The 19753-nt window shown below is 32.5% G+C and overlaps 1 protein-coding gene and 1 pseudogene across 1 annotated transcript in view; both read left to right on the plus strand.

Annotated features, from left to right (window-relative positions):
• SNTG1 (syntrophin gamma 1) overlaps positions 1-19753 on the plus strand; it is a 576561-nt gene that overhangs the window by 504277 nt on the left and 52531 nt on the right. The window contains exons 15-16 of the mRNA XM_054595747.1: positions 13465-13617; positions 18218-18310. Of these exons, the coding sequence (XP_054451722.1) occupies positions 13465-13617; positions 18218-18310 (246 nt within the window). The remainder of the gene's footprint in view (positions 1-13464; positions 13618-18217; positions 18311-19753) is intronic.
• LOC129061099 (uncharacterized) lies at positions 4465-4565 on the plus strand (annotated as a pseudogene).

Raw genomic sequence — 19753 nt, forward strand, 5'->3', positions numbered from 1 at the left:
TCTGAAAATAAGCACTAGGGAGCATTTCTGTTTTAAATAACATTCTAATTTTTTCTGGTGATTTTAATAAAATATCAGTATATTTTTCTTACATATTCCAAATGAAATATATATAATATTAATAAATTATTAATAAATTTAAAACTTTTAAATCATTTAAAATAAATAGCAATTTATCTTCCACAATAATTTTCTGGTTAGTGAAATTTTGTGTGGGTAGTTAGAATATATCCTCTGTGTGTGGAGAAAGCTATAAAATTGGTTTTGTCACTCAAATGAATTTGTTCCAGTCCCAACATTCATCTTTTAAGAATGGAATCATTTGTAATCTTTTTTCAGTTTAATTCCTTCAAGTCCATTCTAGGTTTTTATATAATCTTTCTTAACTTAGTTCTTTTATATTCTGTTTCCATAAATGTTCTGCCTTGCAAATTTACTATTGTATGAAATCTTAAAACTGCTTGGACTTCCACAACTTTATACTATTTATTTAAAGTAAAAATACAGTTTTAATACCATAAGAACCAGGTGTCAGACTCTTTTGGAACCTTTATCTTTTAAAAAATATTTCAGAAGAGTGTTAAAATGTCCTTCAAATTTATTTAGATTGTCTTTTTTTAAAAATAATGCCATGGCATAATTCACTTAAAGTATCAGCATTCAATTGCATCATGTAAGTAATATTAATAGTAATTATATTTTTGCTGTTGCACATTTTAATTGATAAAAGATTGTTCTTGTTACTTTGTAATTGTGTTTTTAGAATATCAATTTCTATGAACAATGATTTTTCTTGCAGGGATTTAGCAACACACACTGAACACTGTCTGCATTTTGTAACTTGTCATTTGCATATTTAATAGAGTTAACTAGATTGAACCTCTTGTTCAACATCTCACTCTACAAAGTAGGAAAAATGAAGATTAGAGGTACTCTGCCTATCAACTACTTAATTGCTGTGTAGAGGAACATGTAAGGCATGGACTTTGTGGACCATGCTGCTCTCTGTCCTTTCTAACCTATATTTTTATTTTTTATTTATTTATTTATTTTTTTACTTTATTTTTTTGTTCAAAGACATTTATCTCCACCTTCCCACCACCACTTTCCTCTGCCCCCTATCTCATCTCTCTTCCTCAATCCTTCCCCACTTTGGCTTTGTCCATGAGTCTATGCTATATGTTTCATGACTTGACCCTTCCCTTCCTTTTCCCCACACACACTTCCCTCCTTCCCTCTGAACTCTGTTGGTTTCTTTTTTTCTTTCAGTGTTGCTGGTCATATTTTCCTTGCATCTTTGTTTTGTTAGTTAGGTTCCACTTATAGGTGAGATCATATGGTATTTGTCTTTCGCCCCCTGGCTTCTTTCACTTAGCATAATGCTCTCTAGTTCCATCCATGCTGTCGCGAAGTTTAGTAGTTCTTTTTTTCTTTCTGCTGCATAGTATTCTATTGTGTAAATGTACCATGGTTTTTTGATCCATTCATCTACTGATGGGCACTTAGGTTGTTTCCAGTACTTGGCTATTGTAAATTGTACTTCTATGAACATTGGCATACATAGGTTCTTTTGAATTGGGGCTTTGGGATTCTTAGGGTATAGTCCCAGCAGGGGAATCACTGGATCAAAAGGCAGTTCCATTTTCAGCTTTTCGAGGAAATTCCACACTGCTTTCCACAGTTGCTGCACCAGTCTGCATTCCTACCAACAGTGTACTAGGGTTCCCTTTTCTCCACAGCTTCGCCAGCACCTGTTATTTGTTGATGTGTTCATGATGGTCATTCTGACCGGTGTGAGGTGGTACCTCATGGTGGTTTTGATCTGCATTTCTCTGATGGCAAGTGATGCTGAGCATCCTTTTATATGTCTCTGGACTCTCTGTATCTCTTCCTTGGAGAAGTGTCTGTTCGGGTCTTTTGCCCATTTTTTGATTGGATCATTTGTCTTCTTGGAGTGGAGTCGTGTGCGTTCTTTATATATTTTGGAGATCAAATCTCTGTCTTAATATATTTATATTTATTTATTTATTTATATTTATATATAAAATATATTTATATTATTATTATATTACATATTATATTTCTATTGCAAATCATTTTATATTGTTATTCTATTACATATATATTGTATTCTATTACATACATATTACAATTTTTCTACCTTTGCCCTCCTTCACCCATCCTACACCCCACTCCACAGTTAATTCCTACACTGATGTCCGTGTCTGTGGGTAATTCATATATGTTCTTTGTCTAGTCCCTCCCCCTTCTTTCTACCATTATTATCCTCTCTTCTCCCCTCTGGTCACTTTCAGTCTGTTTCAAGTTTCCGTGCCTATAGTTCTATTTTCAATTAACATTTTTATAAAAATAAAATTAGGAGTATTTATATTTATCTTTGGGGTTACATCAATCAACAGTTGGATCATGTCTAAATTTACCTTGTTCCTAATTTTTTTAAAAAAAAACTCTTTTGAGAAGATTTATTATAGGATTTCAATTTATTGTGGCCAGGAAAGAGTAATTAAGAAGGAAATGATGAACTCTTGTGAAATGTTTCCCTTTCCAAGGTGTGTGTATGTGTGTGTTTTGCATTTTGTGCTGTGGAAATACATGATGTTTTGCAAATAATAGCTAACTTTTCAATAAATATTTGTTTTATAGAAACATTGAATAAAGTTCAGTTTTGTTTTAGCATCACTATGCAAATATTTTATTGTCTTACTGCATCATCGTTCGCTCTGAACAACAGCCAATGGACTTAATAGGAACCAAGACGATTCTAGGAATAGATTTATGGTTACTTCTATTTCAATAGATAACCTTACTACTGTATTTTTATTTTTATTTCCCTAACATTTGCTCATACTTCAGCCATTTATTATGTACTAAATATTATAAATTTGTTTCTGTATGCTACATTATCATGATTACCAGGTTAGCTGGTCGACAGAAAGAACAGTGACATGTTAACAATATGAATCTGAATCAGGCTGTCTGTGCTTGATTTCTGACCCCAGTTTGGACCCATTAATTCCCAGCAATATATCATTAATAAATTACTTATCTTTATTTCAATTCCTTACCTATAAATCAAGAATTATAATTATAGCTCCCTTCTAGAATTACTGGTATGCATAAGTATATTAAGAAAGGACATTTAATAGACATTGAATAAATGTTAGTAATTTCTGTCTCCAAATTTCTCCTGAAATGTGTGTCATCCTAAAGTGATATCAGTCATGTCCACCAAGGCAGCTCCTTTACTTTTACTCATTATAGTTCCAATGCCCATTTTCTGAGTGATATGACTTTCTGAGAAATATGAAGACCTATATGTGTTTTACCTTAGTCCAGATAAGTATTTAAATGAGATATCCCTTTCATCTTTGGAATCAGAAGACAGTCTTTTGAGCGATGGTTGTATATTAAAAGAATAATATTGGTTCTTGGTCCTCTGGAATTTTACTATTTTTGTAACTCTTGAAGGTTTCTATTCTCTGGGTGGGGTATCAGTCCCCTTACAACCACATACTTTATAGAAAGAGAAATAAGGAGTGTCCTAGATAGAGGTACCTATAATTCACTGGCATATTTCTCAGCAAGCACATCTTACATAGAAGTCTATCTGGGTGCTGAGGAAACTAGGTGGCATGGATACCCTGAGGCTGGGAATATAACCCTGGTCAGCTGGCCCCCAGGGTGCGGCTTTTTCTCCACTGCGTTTAATTAGGAAAATTCTTTGGGATAGTAATTGACTGAATCATTTGCAATTCCTTCAACTCATTGCTCCATCTGCTTAACCTGTATAACAGTAGGGGAGACAAGGACATTCATGTAGTGCAGATAGCTTCTTCAAAATGGGTAGTGTTGACTAAAAAGATGTGGGTTTATTTCTGGGCTCTCTATCCTGTTCCATTGATCTATGTGTCTATTTTTATGCCAGTACCATGCTGTTCTGAGTACTTTTAGTACAATTTGATATTAGGTAGCATGATTCCTCCAACTTTGTTCTTTCTCAAGATCACTGTTGCTTTGTGGGACCTTTTATTAGGGGTTGGAGAGATTGAGCAGGAAGGAAAAAGGGCTCATGGACATGGACAACATTGTGGTGATTACAAGGAGGAGGTGGGTATAAGGGAACTAAAAGTTAATGAAAAAAATACAATAAAAATTTTAAAAATGGGTGTTGTCTATAATAGGCAATTTTATTTTAAAGGTTTGCTTAATATAACATACCTTCTAAATATAACAATTCAAACAGTATGATTCAAAAAGTGTTCTCTTCTTGATGTTCTCGCAGAATTTGTAAATCATATCAGGAATATTTGTTTGTATAATACACTTTTTATGGGCTTCAGCTTTTTGATTTAGAGACAAAAGGACAATGACCCTTTAGTTGGTCAACACACAGAGTGTAAAATATTGTGAATGTCATCAAAGCGCTAAAATTAATAGATTCATGTGTTCACTTGGGCAACACATATAATAAAAATAAAATACAGACATTATCATGGCCCCTGCCTAAAGATGACATGTGATAGTAATAGATTCATTTTTTCTTGTTGGACTGTGATGTGTTGTCCCTATTATGTGTCATTTTTCAGGTTCTGCTTGGAGAGGATCTAAGCTTGTACACACTGAAATGACTAAGGGAAAGCACTACAAACTAGACTGTTAGAGAACAGCAGTCACTCTGCCCACAACTTCAGCCAACCAGCTGCCCAGCCACTCTCTCTCTCTTTTGTCTTCCTTTCTCCATCATCCTACAGTTTGACCTATGACCACCAAGTGTAAAATCCTGAGGTCCTGGCAACCTGAAAGTATTTTTCTGTGACATAGAAGTGAGACAGAAGGTAACAACAGAGCCAGGTATGAGCTCATAGCTCCAGCCAGCTCAGTCTCATCAACAGTAAATGACTTGCAGGTGGAATCTGCATTGACATTTCATCAGAATGACCCTAAGGACAATATGTGAAAACACAACATAATAGAATTAAACCAATACTTAAAATTCATTTTGTTTGGTTTGTCTCCTCCCCTACATTTCTCTTCTCTGGAGAAATGCTTTCAAATAAAAAAAGTCATAACTGTTACTGGACAGGTGACCTGGCCCTGAGTGGGTCTGCTCAGGCCCACAGGAGGGGGTTTCAGCAAAATACGCATTCCAGGTGTTCTTTTTCAGGGTCATAGTCTCTACTGATTGGTCAGTGCTGCAATATGGATGGTAATTAGTCATTTCAGCTGGTCCTGGCCTCACCCACCTGGTTTTGCTGCTTTTCTGGGCCTGGAGCTGAAATACATCTGAGGCCTAGATATTATCTCTGGGGAAGTGACCTGTATCTGGCTGTAAACTACTCATCCAGTATGTTCAGCTATCTTCTGTTTCCCTATTCCACTTGTCCTGGCTTACTTGATTGTTTCAATAACAATCTAGACAAAAAAAAAATACATTGATATAGACTATATTTATTAATTGAGCTTATAATTTGAGAGCTAATAAAATAAATGTTATCAATCAAATATGGGCATTAACTAAGAGCTTCATCAAATTTGATTGCAGAAATAAAAACTTATTTTGGACAGAATAATACCTATATGCTTTGTATTTATATAAAATCAAGGTTATTGATGTGGAAATATACAATGAATACTAAAGAGCATATAGCTTTTTACATGTCAGGAATGGAAAAGAATTACATACAAAAGGAAAGAAGAGTATGTGTTATTCCAGATATATAATGGCTCTGAGTTCTAACATGATGAAGTATGTTCAGAATGTATTTTTCAAAAATGTTATTTATATTAAAACGCATTTCATTAGTATATCTCTATATATGCCACATTTTATATATTATATACGTTTTAAATTATACATTGTTATATATACTTATAACAATAATGTTATTTTTAAGTGAGAAAGGGAATTTATTGTTGCTATGTTTTTTGATGGCTTTACTATTACATAGAAAAGTGAAAGAGAAAAACCAAAAGTTCCTCAGAATGATCCAGTATGCTAATAGTTCTTTATGGAAAATCACCATTTGGAATTTTTCCCAATTGCCAATAGCATTGCTTTAAATGCAATTTATATAGCAATAATTATGAATTCATTCAGAGTTCTATCCTGAATTCCAAATGAATGTATTTATTGTCTTCTAGATATCTCTACATGGACATCTAATAGAGTTCTCAAACTTATGTCCTCCCACAGTCCAAGTGCCCACCTCAGTTAGTGTCCATCTTGACTTTCCACTTGCTTTCTTCCAACACCTCAGAGTCAATCTCAAGTCTCTCTCTCTCATACACGTATATGCTGTATCAAATAAAATACCCCAAACCACTGCTATGACACTGGTCAACCTCATGTCTCAATTGCAATAGTCTAATTGTTTTCCCCCTATTTTTATGCCTAACTTTTGCCTCCTAGTAGCTTTCAATTTGACTCAAAGTATATTCAAAGTTTTCAAGGCAACTGCAGGACCCTCTAAGATCTCTACCACACCACCCTCCTCATGCCTCCACCTGTCTTCTCTAGTGTGCTGCTACCTTCCCCTTAACTCACTGCAATACCATTATTCTGTTTTGGCACACATCAGCCTTATGTTCTTTAACTTGTTGTCACCCTCCTCCCCCACCCGATATCTAAATGGTTTACTTCATGCTATTCTTCAAATGGGACCTTATTAAGGAGCGCTTTCCTAAGCATTCTATTTAAATGACAATGCCCCCAGAGGCTAGGACTCTCAAAAGCTTATAACAGGCTTTATCAACAGATGACTTGTTATGATTAAGTAATTTTTTTGTTTTCTCTGTGAATTGTCCCACCTTCAATCAAACAAAATCTCCATGAGGCAGAGATGTCATCTGTTCTGCTCAGCGATATCTGTCTACAATAGAACAGTGCCTGGCATGCAGCAAACATGCAATACTTTTTTGATTGACACAAACCAAATATCTACTGTAGGCAAAGGGTAAAATAGTCTCTGATGTAGCAGTGGGAGTATACTATTTTGAACTCTGCTGGAAATATTTCTGCAGTTAAAAGTTACTGTACTTGTAAAAGAAGTAACAAGAACAACAACAAAATAAATAGCATCTAATAGGACTGTGATGATTTTTAGGAGACAAAATCAAAAGCCAGGCCAAAGGTTATATTGTTTATATTCATGAGTACTAATTGAACTCTGGGGCCCAAAATCTTCCCCTTTACTGACAAAATATTTAAGATTAATTGCACATATTTTATGAAAACTTTGCTAGCCAGATACTACTTCCCACTATGATATGCACCTTTTTTATCTTCCCAGGCATAGCCCCAATAAAGCATAGCAGGGAATATAAATAAAAGAGTAGTTTTAGGTGACACAAGTAATTCCCTTTATATCTCATGTTGGCCAGATCCATACAGGTCCATTCTGGCTGGTTAATGGATTTTACATCTTGAGGGATAAGGAAAAAGTTCGATAGATTACAGTGAAGAGATACTAAGATAACTGTGGCCCAGGAGCTCAGTTGGTTAGAGCATCTTCTTGATACACCAGGGTTGTGGGTTCTCTCTCTGGTCAGGGCACATACAAGAATCAACCAATGAATGCATAACTAGGTGAAACAACCAATTGATGTTTCTCTCTCTCTTTCTCTCTCTCATTACTTCCTCACCCCCCCTCTCTCTTTCTCTTAAATAAATAAATAAAAAGGTACTGAGATAAGGAGCTAAAACAGCAACAATGGAGAGAGGTAAAATAATATACTTGATTTGGTTTTATAAATAGAAGACTGAAAGGTATGTTTACAGCTGTTCTCAAGGCTATAAAAGGTTATTTTTTTAAGAAGTGATGGCCACACTGTTTTTAATCACATGTGAACAAAGATTAAGAACAAAAACAATGTGAACTGCAATATGAGACATTCAGTTGTCAAAAAAGAAGATTGAAGAACAGTTTTCACATAGAGAGTATTAAAGGGTAGAAATTAAAATTTGAGCAGCCATTGTGGAAAGCAGTGTGGAATTTCCTCAAAAAGCTGAAAATGGAACTGCCTTTTGATCCAGTGATTCCCCTGCTGGGACTATACCCTAAGAATCCCAAAACGCCAATTCAAAAGAACCTATGCACCCCAGTGTTCATAGCAGCACAATTTACAATAGCCAAGTGTTGGAAGCAACCTAAATGCCCATCAGTAGATGAATGGATCAAAAAACCATGGTACATTTACACAATGGAATACTACGCAGCAGAAAGAAAAAAAGAACTACTACACTTCGCGACAGCATGGATGGAACTAGAGAGCATTATGCTAAGTGAAAGAAGCCAGGGGGCGAAAGACAAATACCATATGATCTCACCTATAAGCGGAACCTAACTAACAAAACAAAGATGCAAGGAAAATAAGACCAGCAACACTGAAAGGAAAAGAAACCAACAGAGATGAGAGGGAAGGAGGGAAGGGGGGCAGGGGGAAAGGAAGGGAAGGGGAAAGTCAAGGAACATATAGCAAGGACTCATGGACCAAACCAAAGGGGAAGAGTTGAGGGAGGGGGCAAGGCAAAGTGGTGGGGGGTAGGGAGAGACAAATGTATTTGAAAAAATAAATTAATTAATTAAAATAAAAAAAAAAGAAACTAAAAAAAAATTTCATTCTTTGGAGATATTTAAAAGTAGGATTATTTGAATTGGTTCTTGAAGGCAGGACTAAATGACCAGCCATAATTACTGTATACTAAGAAGTAGTATATATTTTTCTCCACTAGAAAGCCTTTTCTACAGAAAACATTATACTCTTCCAGAAAAGTTTTAAGTATGGATTTAAAAGGTTTTTGGGTTTTTTTTTTTTTAGTGTAATGTAATTATCCTCAGAAGTAAAATATTAGAATTGAAATCTGGAATATGAGAGTCATTAACTATTAATTAAAACTGTTAATCTCAACAGGTAATTTTGTAAATCATCTGTTTTAATAATATTATAAGAAATTAAATTTTGTTTCATTTGTCTCTTGTTTTCTCTTTCTAGTAATGCTAATTTATAGCAGTAAATTTCCTGTTTATTTCAATAGTAACATCATAGAGAAAATGCTAATATCAGTAAAAATAATAATGAAAACTACCCTGGCTGGGTGTCTCAGCTGGTTAGAGCTCATCCCATACCAAAAGGTTGTGGGTTCGATTCCGCATTAGGACACATACTGAGATTGTGATTTGTTTGGTTGGGGTGCATACTAGAGGAAACTGGTTGAAGTTTCCCTCTTTTTCTCTCTCTCTTTCTCTCTCCCTCCCTGTCCCTCTAAAAGTAATCAACATATCCTCAGGTGAGGATTAAAAAATAAAATAATAATGAAAATATATTCAAGTATATTAAATAAGAAATCATGAATGCAAATCAAATGTCATAATAAAAGTTTATTTTGATTATATGATATTGTTTATAAACTTAAAAAAGTTATTATATAAAAAAACATTCTTCCTTTGAAGGGGCACAGCACTTTTCCACATGGGCAGTGAAGACATAGTTGTCTTCACTGAAACTCTTCCTTTTTCTTCTCCAAGTCCTGTGGAAAGCTAACTCAAACACATATTAAGTCAGTCAAGGTGCTTAAGCTATGCTGGTGGATGGATTTAAACAAGGAGATTGTTATGGATTCTGCAACTGAGGAGCATGCTGGAAGGACAGGAAGTTGGTTAGGGTCATTGTATCCCTTACCTAAAAGAGGCACAAAAAACAATGCTGGTTTTGCTCTAAGATATCAGTTAATGCATTTGCATCTGAATCAGGTAAATTCTAGTGCCAAGAGAGATGCTCCAAAAAGACTTTTTGTCCTTTGAAGCTATCATTCTATTAGTGCTATGGTGGTCTGGGGAAATTATCCCACATCCACGTTATTTAAGCCACTTGCCTTTTCCCCCATAAAGTACTGAACCTAAGAATTTTAATCTTAGAATATTCATTCTAATGCCAATAATCCACTCAATTTGTGAATGGTTGTTTTTAAAAAACATTTTAATTAAAATTGCAAAAATCTCAGAATTTTCAGTATCTTTACTTGTTAAGTCATTTAAACTTTTTAGACTTTAATCATCTCAACATAGAATGAATAGGAGATAATGTATGTAAAAGCTTTTTGTAATATATATGATGTTCTTCGAATAAAAATATTAACAGGAATAATAAACAAATATCTATAAGGATCAGGGTTACCATATACAAAGCTATTTTAAGCAGGGACAAAATTCACATACCTCTGTGGACACACACATAAATGCAGTCCACACAAAATGTTTAGAGAATAGCAAAAGTCAAATTTGCCTATGTAACATCAACTTCAGCAAGCATGTTTCCCTTCTGTTGTGACTAGTGTTAATTTTGTTAAAAAAATTGAGTCTTTCTGACTCTCTTAATGTACATATCCTATATTCTACATAATAATGTCACACTGTACTCTGAAGGAGGGGGTGCTTGTCTGTATGTGTACAGGGATATAGAATTTAGAGTTTGATCTAAACCAGGCTTTAGTGACATTCAGTATTAATGATGACTAACATTGTTAATTATTAGTGATATTATGGAGCACTTAACATGAGCCAGACACATTTCTAAATGATATACATTTAAAGTCATTTAATCTTTACAAGATCCTTGAGGTAAACTACTGTGATCCCGTTTTTTAAAATGTCTGCACTATTTCTGCACAGAATGACTTCCAAGCTAATAATGAATTTTAATCCTTATACCAAAGAGCTTCTAAAATGTGGAAGTGGCTAATGTCTGAAAGACCTATTTACCTCCTCAGGGAAATGAAGATGATAGACTATTTTGATGGGTTATTATAAAGATTAATTTAGAGACTGTATTTGAAAGATATGCGTTCTGTTGTTTTTCTAAAGTTTGCTTTGTGTCCGTTTATATTGGAATTCAAATTTCCTAAGAAGCAGAAAAATTAAAGTTCTATTTTTTCTTTTCCCTGATAAGACAACTAATATCTAGAAAAATGAATTCATTTATGTATATGGAATGTTCATTTGGATTTATTTTAAATGAAACTTTAATACCTAAAATGTATTGAATTTTAATTTATTTTTTAATTTAAATTATAGTTTTCTAAAGTTAAACACTTTTACTTTTCAGATCATGAGATTTGCCTGTGAATACATAAATAATAATTTACAAGTTTAGTGATATTCAAAGTAATTATTCTGGCAGGCATCAGGTGACATTTTAATAGAAAAGTGATTTTGATATCTTGGTACCTGTTATAGGTATAAAAAATGAAAATATTCAAATTTATCGACATCACTTTCACATTTGATGTATTTTTACATAGCAAAAATAGCAAAAAGCGGAAATTATATAATTATTGAGTTAATGTTGTTACTGTTCCAAATTCTGTATGTTCAATGCTTTAAAAGGCCAAAACTCAAAACACCAAATTTGGGAGTAAGAAAAGGTTGATTGATTGAGAAGGCACCAACAAAGAAGAGGAGAGATCTGATCCTCAAATCCACCCTAAGTCCAGAGTTCAGGCTTCTTTATGAAACAGTGGGTGGGGGACAAAGGGGAGGGATTGTTTTTTCTAAACCTGTCACAAGCAGAATTTCTCTGATGAGCACGTCTGAGTGAAGGACAGGGGAACAATGCGGGCTTGAAGAGAATGGAGTCAGAGAGATCCAGCATTTCACTCTGTTACAATGTAACTTAAAAATAAATGCTATTTTCCCACATATATCGTAGTGTCTGAATTATATACAAATATTCTTTTCATTCTGTGATGTACAGGATTAGATTTGTAATATTTTGAGTCCGATTCTTAAATCTCTTTTTTGAAACACATAATGGTAGAAAATATTCCTAAAAATATTTTGACTTATTTCAAAATTTTCACTACACAACGATATTAAGAATAATATTTTATAAAAATAAAAAATAGTATAATAGGTTATTAAAACTATCATTTATTTGTATATGGCTTGATGTAGATTTCATATCACTTTAGAGACTTGATTATTCCCAAAATTCTAATTCAAAATTAATTGGCAGGATTTAATTTTGATGGTATTTTTTTCCTTTCATTTCAATTATTAGAATAATTTTTAAAAAATAATCATTTATTGCTAAAAAATATACCCTGTTTGCTCTCCTTCTTCATAAAAACATCACAGTTTTTGTTACTTTTAACTAACTTCATGTATAATGACTGAATGATTTCTTGATTCAGGACAAGTTCAAGTAAAAGAAACAGTAGCAAACATAACAATAAAAACAGTAATTTAGACATATAGTTTATAAATTTATATTTAATGTGATATAAAAATATTTCTTCCATCTACCTTTTTTAACTTGCATTTTTAATGTCAAAAATGCCATTAACCTGAAGAAAATAATTTATTATTGATGATTTTTGTGTTCTGTAAAGTCGCTTTTTTTGTGACTTGCCATATTAACAACTATTGGGCTACATAACTGTAATGGGAAGGAAAGAAGAAATTATACCTATATATGCAGAAGCTTGCCATAAGGATAACTCACCAATATTAGGCAACTTTTTCTGCCTTTAGTTTTATGTATTTTAAGTATAATAGAAAATTTGTGCCTAGTGATATCAATGTGGTCAATAGTTATTCTAAATACAGGTTTTATTTTTTAAGAATAAAACTTTGCTTATGCCTGTTGACATCTGAATATGTTAGAAGAATATATACATTATTAGCAAAAACATTTGTAATATGTCGTTTCTGTGTAATATTGCTTTATAAATCTGAGTAATATCCCAGAAATGGCAATATTTGGTTATTAGTCTGCAGAAAATATCCATGATACTTGGAATAAACCTGAAAGACCAGAAAATACTTCTGAAGGAGATGTCATACATGAGAAAAATGCACAAATGTATGCTTAGCTAATATTTTGTTTTCATTTTTAGATGATATTTTCCAATGCACAAAAAGTATTCTGGAACCTGTTATTTTTCTTGGGGCCAAACTCACACTCTATTTAATTTCATCAGCTTGACAGTTCTGTAAGAAAAAAATGGAGATTGTATGTTATTTCTTTGTACAGTAAGAAACATTGCTATTAAAAGTTGAAGCCAGAAATCCTAACTTCCATTTTACAGACGAGCTTCAATGTCAATAAGGAGATGAAATGTGTTAGTCATGGACTTTGAGGCCTGGAATTTTGGCTGACCCTTTTTAAATTAAATTTATTGGGGTTACACTGTTTAATAAAGTTATATAGGTTTCAAGTATACAATTTTATAATACATCCTCTATGTATTGCCTGTATGCTCATCACCCAAAGTTAGTCACCTTCTGAGCAGTGACCATTTTGAATGAAATTTAGTGATATCATGGAGTGTACTCTTGATGACTGGCATCTCCACCATGCATTAATTGACATTGATTTAAGAGGTATGACCATGTTAGCAATATGAATTGATGTATGCCAGCCTGTGTAACTTCAGGTTTTCATCAGGACAGTGACCTGTTGGATCGGCGGAAACACTGTTTCACTGTGCAGTCTGAGACTGGAGAGGACCTCTACTTCTCTGTGGAGTTAGATTGTGACCTTGCCCAGTGGGAAAGAGCCTTCCAAACAGCAACGTTTCTGGAAGTGGAAAGGATACAGGTGGGAGTCTGTCTAATTTTAGAGTCTGTGACTCACATAGTTGCATGCACTCACCTAGAGTTCTCATATAAATTCAAATTTGTATAAAAATACAGTTCTCTGAGTCTTGACTTCCTTTTCAAATATATTTGATAATTAGCCATTGTAATTAAGTGAATAGTAATGCAGTTTTGAAAATTTTAATTTTTTTACAGTTTGATCACTCTAGGCTATTTCTTACCACTCATCAAAAGTATATTGGTAATTTTAATTAGATTCAGCTCCATTTTAAATCTAAATGAAAATGTTCTGATTTTAATTAATCTTTTACAAGACTGTTTCCTGTTCTCCAATCATGACAACCTACCTGATTTTCAGCTAAATGGCTTCATTCACTCATAATGCTGTTCTTGCTAGAAAGCCTTCACTTCATTTCTACCTTTCAAAATTACATGCAGACTTGGAAAATTTTTCATGGATCATATCATCCATGAAGATTTTTCTAATTTTCAGGCTACTCTGCCTACTCATTAACACTACTCCATCCACAACAATTCTGTTTAACACCCCCACCCCCGGCTCCCCACCCCTGGCTTATGAACACCAATATTACATTGTTTTGTCAACAGTATTATTTTCTTAGCTCTGCTCTCTCTGTCATGTTATTGGAATGATGTGTGCTTGACATTGCTCACACTGAGTTATAGTTTATTTGAGATGTTTTTATTCATGTAGCAACTATAGTGCATTTTGTACATCACAAGTATTCAAAAGACAATTATTAAACTTTATTTATTAAGCATAAAGTTATAGCTAATCAAACTTTATAGAACTTTCAGCCTCTCCAATTCACAGAACCATGAAATGGATCAGGCTACCAAACATTCGCTCTGCCACTGATAACAGACAAAACTATACAGTTAACGATGCACATGCCACATGCAGATGGATTAAGAGCTAGGACTTAAATAAACACAAAAGTAAATACTTACTTTTGGAAACAAATATATGAAAATAGTTAAATAATTTTTAATAGTTCTGGAATGCTTGTTTGCACTAGGATACTTGGATGCATTTTTTTCCGGTGTATTAAATTGATTTGTAACATCTATTAAATTTTTTTTCTGATTACAATTCTGTATTCAGTACATCAAGTTGCACACATTTGACATGAAAATCAGGGGAAGAGAACAGGGAGAAGACTAAAATTTCACTTGTTTCATTTCTCATTTACTGTTTTCTAATATTTCTGCTAATCTGCATATATCCAAGATGTTTAAATAACTGAGAAATATTGTTTTCATAATTTAACTGTATAGAACCTCAATACAGAAAATACTTTAGTATCATATATAGAAAGAAAGGATCTTATTATTTTGTTTCAAGTATGAATATCTAAGATTATTTTATAGTAGGACAACAGTGTGGTGATTGCTGGGGGGAAGGAGTCTATGGGGGTTAAATGGTAATAGAAAAATATAATAAAGATTATATATTAAAATATTTTAATAAGCATTGACATTTTCAATTTCAAATTTATACTGATATTTTTAGGTATTTTGAATCTTCATTTCCCTAAAATATCACACTTTTCTTGGAAACAGCTACATGGTGTTTTCAACTTGCTGGCCTCTCAATTTAACATTTCATTTCAAGACTCCTGAAGTTTAGAAATAAGAGAGGTGAAATTATGTTGTTTCACTGTATTTCAAAACTTTTTTTAAAACCTGGGATTCATATTCTGTAAGCTGATATCTTGAGCAATGCATTTCTTTGGACTATCATCTTATTTATTCAAAATACCAATTTATGATACACAGAGTAACTAAAAAATAAAATTTTTAATGCCTTTTAAGCTTTAGATTTTTCTTAAAGGTTTTACTTATTTATTTTTAGAGAGAGGGGAAGAGAGGGAAAAAGAGAGGGAGAGAAATATCAATGTGGTTGTCTCTTGTGCGCTCCCCACTATGGACTTGGCCTGCAACCCAGGCATGTGCCCTGGCTTGAGATTGAACCAGCGACCCTTTAGTGAGCAGGCCAGCGCTCAATCCACTGAGCCAGCCAGGAAATGCTTTAGATTTTTAAATGTATTTTATAATTTCCCAGTCAATTCTTGTAGAAATTTTCTACAATAATATAACAATATTTATTTTGATTACTGTATCAAAAATCAATAGTCGATGACTCAACACTTTGGTAGTATTATTTTCAAAATTCAAAGATATGAACATATGTACATGAAAAATATTAGTGTTTCCTTCTATGTTCACAATAGTCCCACTACTACTAAATTTGATTAAGTAATAAAATAAAGGGGGAACATAGGGCCTATTGTGAAATAAGCAGAAACATGGAAAATTATTGAATTGACTAATGTAATTAAAGAATTAAGAAATAAAATTATATTTCATTTTAAAACTGGTTTTCATAAATGAGATTGCACCCTAACACTTCATAGTTTTTAATCTATTCTTATACCTACTTACACATTTTCTCATCTCTAATATACTTAATAATGATATAAATATTATTATAGTTATTTTAAGAAGGCATTCATTGAATGCAGGGCATTTCTAAACATTTTACAATGTCTTTTAAATTAACACCTCAAAATTTGGAAAATTATAACAAAAAGATAAAATTTTATATAAATAAAATCTTACAATATGTTTCTAGTATTAAAAGTACCAAACAGGGCTTAATTCATTTACATTATTTCTAGTACCTGTGTTTGTCTTATTTGTGAACAATTTTCCAAGAGTAAGTGAATAAGTACTAGTGAGAAGTAGATAATTGTTTTGAACTTACATTAATTCAATTTGGAAAAAATATAACTTTTTTAAAATAATTTTTTAAAGAAAAAGTATAATACTTTCAAAAACTGGTTTTCTTAAATGAATATTATTTCAAACTCATATGTGTTTTTTCAAGCTAAAGCAGTTAACTGTCATCTGAAAGAACATATTAACAAGTATTGTATGTGTGATGTATCTTCAAATATTGTGTAATAATATATAATTGTGCAAAAATCTTTCAAAGTGTTTTTAATTTGATCTTCCCTAAAAAACATAATGTTTTTGCTTTTTTCCTAACTATAATTCAATTTTATTATAAATAAAACATAGAAATCAAATCAAATATTTTAATATTAAAATATATTAAGTGTATCATTATATATGCTTATTTTGATTATATAACATTAAATTTCAGTATGTCTCAATTTATATCATTTTCATTTATGATTATTGAGACAATGTAATTTAATTTGTATTTATGAGCTTAAAGAAATAAATTTAAAGTTCTGTAATTTTTCATGTTTCCATGAGACAGTGTATTTTTAAATGATAGCATTTGAAAGTAGCAAATAATTATGTCTAAATTGGAGGAAAACTTGAACATTCCTTGATTTGATAATAGTTTTAACAAAATAGTAATAGGTAGATGCAAGCATGGAATAGCCTCATGTATTAGATAAAATCACACCCAAAATGAATTTAAAGAGCCTATTAAGTTTGTTTTCTAATCCTCTTTTTTGAAAATCTTAATTCCAAATGAATAATTTTCCATGGTTATAACTTTCCTATGCAAATTGGGCTTAAACATATGTATATAGAATACAGCTTTTTTGGTGAAGGCAAAAGCATTTATTCATCATTATAGTGAGAAAGTAATTAATTCAATGCACTGTTGAATTACAGTATTACAAAAACCAGTATGATGTAAGGTTTGCTTTTGAAAATTTGCTTAAGGTAGATTTCTCTCCCTCTTTTTCTTTCTCCTTAATTACAATTATTTTTCTTTATTTAAATCCCACTTACAGTTTGCAGTTGAATGCAAATTGAACTGGCCTATAATCATAAAAATGTACTGTGTTGTATATAAACCCCATGTTTATTTCATTTATTATCATATTTTAGTATCTAAATTCTATGTCTTTCCAAAATTTTTATATAAGTAGAACTATAATTAATCTATCTCAATGTGAAAAGTCATTGATTGTTGTTTTATGAATAATCAACAGTTTATGCAAATAATAATAAGTGGTAAATGGCTTTGGGAAATAGCTCGTGCCACATGAGTGAACATATAGAGACTGTTAAGGTCAAGCTCTTTTTTGTATTTTTTGCCTTCATTACACAATTTATTTGTGTGCCTCACAGTTCTCTTTTAATAGTATCTATAAAATTGACATGTCAAGAATTTGAATAATACTTTAATCTTTAATAATTCATCTTTGGTTTAATGAAAATGCAATGATATTTAGTTGGAGGACCTAACAACTTCATAATCTTGCCCACACCTAAAAATTTTTGTACCAGTTTTATTGCTACTATAGCAGGGGAGCCTGCATGGAACCCAAGAAAAAGAGTCCTTTAAAAAAGATTGGGAACTTGGCCCTGCATACCCCTTGGAAGGTCAAAAACAACATGACTTCTGTTTTATTAACATTAAGATATTGATAATAATAGCTACCTTACATGATCACTGCTGCTATCGTTAGCTATTACATAAGTAAGAACTTATCACAGAAGTTTCCACACAGTCTTGGATAAAGAATAGCTATTAATACTGATATTAAATCAATTGCATAATAAGTAACAGTGTTTTCTATTTCATCTAGTGCAAGACATATGCATGTGTGCTAGAAAGTCATCTAATGGGACTCACAATTGACTTTAGCACAGGATTTATCTGCTTTGACGCTGCAACAAAGGTAATGCATTTGGGTCAGCTCTGAGAGGTGTGGTCTGGACATCCTAATTTAAGAATGATTGAAATAATTCAAACTCCTGTCAGCATTTTAATTGGTTATCATGTATCGAGTTTTAGATTCTGACTTTTGTTAATAAAAGTTAAATTATACTTTATCTGTTTATAGAAAACAAAAGTTTATAATTTTAATATAACAAATGTGTTGCCACAAAACATTAGAATCATATACATTGAATATATACTAAGTGTGTGTATGTATGTATATATATATATATTTATATTTTTGTATATGAGAGGGGACCAAAAACAATTTATTCCTTAAAAATTGTGTATTTATTCTTACATGTTTGAATTTCAGTCACCTTCAGAGTACTTTCCATTTAATGAAATACACCTATTGAGACATTTTTTCATGGCTCAAAACAGTTTTTGAATTTGTCGATTTTGATGTCTTTTTGTCTTCTGCCGTTTTTTGTTTCACCTGTTCCATATCAGCAAAACATTTCACTTTGAGGACTTTTTTCATCAGGGAAACATAAAAAAGTCACTTGGGGTGAGATTGGGTGAATAGGGAAGGTGAGGAACAGGGGTCATGCTTTTTTTTTTTTTTTTGGCTCAAAAACTGCTCAACACTCAGCATGGCGTGGGCAGGTGCACTTGTAAATCACCCATCATGAAATGGGCAAACACACTGAAAAAATCTTCAAAAAAAATTGCTAAAACCAAAGGCAGCCTCTGACCACAACGTCAACTGGTACACTGATACAGACGGGTTCCAAGAATACTCACCTTCAGGGAAGCATGTACTTTAAGGGGCCTGCCCTCCAGAAGAGACTTCTGTTTTTTGGTGGAGAATTTATATATTCTTTTTCTCTTTTACTAAATGTATGGTATCATATTGAGGAGAAATTTTCTTTCTCAAATACTCTTTTAAAGAAAATGTTCTTGTGATTATTTTATCAGCAACTCTAATATGAAAATAGAGAAAACATATTTTTCAGTTTCATAAGTAATATGTTAGAATTATAGAATGGAGGAATTTAAATATTTGAAGTTTCTAGTCAGGGCGTATAATTCTTGTAAATATTTAACTTAATAAGGTCTTATACTGATTGGGTACCCTTTCCATAAAGGTTATGTCTCTGGGAGTTATATATACTGAGTGATGAAGGGCACCGTCACAGCCAGTCATATCTAAAACATTTTAAAGCTCAACTGACCCCCGACCCACCACTAATATCCTTCTAGTACTGGAGTCACTGCTGCAGTGACTGGGGCTCTGGTCCCCACAGATGTCATTCTGTTTCTTTCCTTAAGGACATCATTTCTTTAGATTCATCCCACTTTCTCTTTTATCGAAGTGTGGTCTCCGGAATAAACTGATATATTCCTTATCACTAATTTTAAGGATAAAGGGTAATTCTTTTCTGGCAAACTTACATTT

The sequence above is a fragment of the Pteronotus mesoamericanus genome, unplaced genomic scaffold, assembly GCF_021234165.1.
Source record: "Pteronotus mesoamericanus isolate MK-2021 breed Mesoamerican mustached bat unplaced genomic scaffold, CSHL_Meso_final scaffold_54, whole genome shotgun sequence".
Lineage (NCBI taxonomy): Eukaryota > Metazoa > Chordata > Mammalia > Chiroptera > Mormoopidae > Pteronotus > Pteronotus mesoamericanus.